At 33.0% G+C, this 3,423-nt stretch overlaps 1 protein-coding gene across 1 annotated transcript in view; it reads right to left on the bottom strand.

The window, feature by feature from the left end:
• Nucleotides 1–2,256, bottom strand: part of LOC109378618 (structural maintenance of chromosomes protein 5-like) — a gene marked incomplete at its 3' end in the record, with an annotated part of 10,724 nt that extends 8,468 nt beyond the window's left edge. The window contains exon 1 of the mRNA XM_019634931.1: nucleotides 2,096–2,256. Within this exon, the coding sequence (XP_019490476.1) occupies nucleotides 2,096–2,200 (105 nt within the window). The remainder of the gene's footprint in view (nucleotides 1–2,095) is intronic.
• Nucleotides 2,257–3,423: the final 1,167 nt, after the last annotated feature.

Genomic DNA, 3,423 nt, shown 5'->3' with positions numbered 1-3,423 from the left:
ATTAAGTTTAACCAAACATTTAAACAAATATTTCACAAACAAAATACCGACATAAAAATCCTAAATAAAGCATTAGAAAACTAAATCTAACAATTCATCAACAAAATTATGACCATATTGCATTTATTCTAAAAATGCAAAATTGGGTGAACATCTGGAAATGAACTGAACTTATCAATTAAAATAATATGATCAACACAATAGATGCTGATAAAATTCACTTGCCTATTCATAATTAAAAGCATACCAAATCAGGAACAGAAGGGAATATTCCCAACCAAGTAATTTTCCAAAATCCTATAACAAATATATCATTTCATTCCAGCCACACTACCATTTTTCTGTTCCTCAGAAACAAACTAAATGCCATCTTAGATCCTTTGCACAAACTATTACCTCTGCCCAGAATACTCTACTTCCAGTACTTATGGATGGCTTTTTTTATCATTCTGTTCTCAGCTCATAAATATTTTCAACAAGCCTTCCTGAGCATTCAATAGGAATAAATAAAAGCACTCCCCCAAACCATGTCAAGGCCAATGATGAGCTAAACCTAGTTAAGTATTTGTCTTCACTTTATTTGACCAACTATCAGCAGCATCAGACACAGATGCTTGGAATACTTTCCTATTATTATATTCTTTTGACTCACTAGCAAACTTTAGTTTCCTTTCCTAGTTTGTCCTACATTCAACCTCTAAGTTCTACAGTGCAACAGGATTTAGTTCCCAGACGTCTTTTCCTGCATGTGTACATTTCCCTTGGGGATTCTTCGGCCCAAACTTTTCCCTTAGATGACTGGTTTATGTATCTAACTGCCCATTCACCATTTCTACCTAAATGTGCATTAGGCACCTCAAATTTTACTCTGAAAAGCATTTATTTTTGTTGTTGTTGTTTTACATCTTAACATTTCTGAAACTGGGGTGCACATTTCAAACTATCTGTCATAGCTTAATTGGAAGCAACCTTTCACAGGTAGTGGCATCTTAATTCAATGATATATGATATACTCCAAAATGAACTTCAGATTTTACCCCAAATCCTCTTGTAGCAGTTTCTTGCCTCAAATGAACAGAAACTCCACTCTTATGGATACGAATGCCAGATACCTTGCAGTCCGTGATGTCTTTCTTTCTTCCATACCCTATATCCAATTTGTGAGCAAATCCTAATCTATCTTTATCTCTCTTAGAGTTATTATATCGTCATTAACTGATATCCTTGCTTTTGCCTCTGTTCTGTTAGTCTATTTTTCACACAGCAACCTAAATGATCTGGTTAACATTTAAGTTAGATCATGCCACTCCTCCACTCAAATCCTGGTGGCTTCACATCTTATTCAAAATAAATGCAAAGCTTTTACATTAGCCTATAAGGCCCTATGAAGGGGCTCCCGATATTTTTGGACCTTACCTTTTACTGTTCTGTTCACTGTGATCCTGTCACACTGGGTACCATTGAAGAGTTTTAGCATTTGCAAATTCCTCTACCTGAAATGCTGTTTCCCCAAATATCTCTATGCTCAACCCCTTAACTCCTTCAAGTCTTGGCTATTCTCAGTGAGAACTCTCCTGATCATCACATCTAATATTGTAAACGCCACTCTGGCACTCCCTATCTTCCTTTCCTACTTTATTTTTCTACATAGCAATTATCACCATCTAACATAATATATATTTTACTTAATTATTTATCTGTCTCTCCATGTCCCTAATCATAAATTCCATGAGGGCAGAATGAGTATGTGGTGAATTAATGTATTGAGAATACTCCAATGAGTATGTGGCCAATGTATTTATTCAACAGCAATAACAATTTCAACAACCATTAATGGTGTTTGGTATTATCAAGGTAGAATAAGTGACAACAATGTAACCATGATGAGACTGGGGAAAGGGAAACCTCCCCTTGTGCAAGACTTGGTAAGAGAACTGGTTAATGGTCACTGGTTAGATTATTAGAGCTACTGCATATAAGAAGTTTATCTNAAAAGAACAAAAGCTAATTTGAATACAGATAATTAATGCCTTCTTTATAACTTTCCTACTACTTAAAGAAATAACTATTTTTGCCTTTAACAATTAAGACTTACCACCCATGGCCTTTTTGCTTCAAGCATCTCAATCAAGTCTAAATGTCGTTTACGTTCATAGAACCTCTCCACATCTTGTTTGTATCTTTCATTCCTCTGAATCATTTTCTCTAGATATTCAGTTTTCTCTTTGCATGAGGTCTAAAATAAGTATTTGTTTAAACAATTAGTCTAACTGAAAAAAAACAACAGGTCAAATCTTTTAATAATGAAAAATGTACAATGCTAGCAAAATTTCACAATAAAGAATTCCACAGACATTCTTAAGAACTGTATAAAATGAACATGCATACCTAAGTCTGGTCTACACTCTATAATTTATTAGTTATGTGACTGTGAGGAAGCCCTGCCACATTTCTGAGCCTGTACTCTTCTTGGCTAAAGAGAAGAGTAATCTGTCCCATTCACCTCAAGGGTAAAAGTAATTTACTTGCAATATGTGAAACCTCAAAAGCTGCAAAGCGATATATAAATGAAAAGTAAAATTATTATTAATATGTTATGAATACCTATGACTTAAGGACTTAGAAATGAGATGAAAGGAAGCTAATTTAGCTTTTTTATTGCAAATTAACAAAAGCAAATATGTACTTAAACTGAGTAGAATATATACTTTTTTCTTTCAGAGGACAGTAAGGTAGTTTCAGATGAGAGTATGTATTAGATTGTTTGATGTGGGTAGAGGTAAAAGGACTGACAGAGTATCTGAAGTAGGATAAAATACAACTCCTTTGGTCATTCACTCTGAATAAGCATAATAAAAATAATATTAAATTATAACAAAACACATATTATCAAGTATATACAGTTACAGTTTAAGACAAAGTATTTGTTTACGAGATTTCTTATTACAAAAATTTACTGAATTATTTTAGTTGCTGGGACATGGACAATGATTCATTAAATAAAACACCTTTTCATGATATGCAAAAAAAGATTTTAAATTTATGTTTATTAAAGGTGGAAATAAAACTTCAACACTGCTACTAAATATATAGTTTTCTTACCAAGTCTACCTTCATGCAACTGGACAAATATGAGAACTGGCTCAACAGAGGCACTATATTAAAAGCTATGGTGTCTGCTATATTATCCAAAGCCTTACACAGTGCCTGGCACATGGTAGGTATTTAATAAATACTGAATGAATAAAACAATAATACTGCAAATTCCTGAGAGAAAAAAATACTTTGTAATACTATTACTAGTTCCTTCGAAGTTCAATTAATAACATGTATTTCATGAAATGATAGTCAAAGTTTTCAAACTTCACATTATCAAATCCATTCTCACTTTTTGTCAATTTAATGTTAGCAATATAATTCTGG

This window comes from Hipposideros armiger, unplaced genomic scaffold (assembly GCF_001890085.2).
Source record: "Hipposideros armiger isolate ML-2016 unplaced genomic scaffold, ASM189008v1 scaffold_2261, whole genome shotgun sequence".
In the NCBI taxonomy this organism is placed as follows: Eukaryota; Metazoa; Chordata; class Mammalia; order Chiroptera; family Hipposideridae; genus Hipposideros; species Hipposideros armiger.
This window is presented reverse-complemented; position numbering and strand designations above follow the sequence as displayed.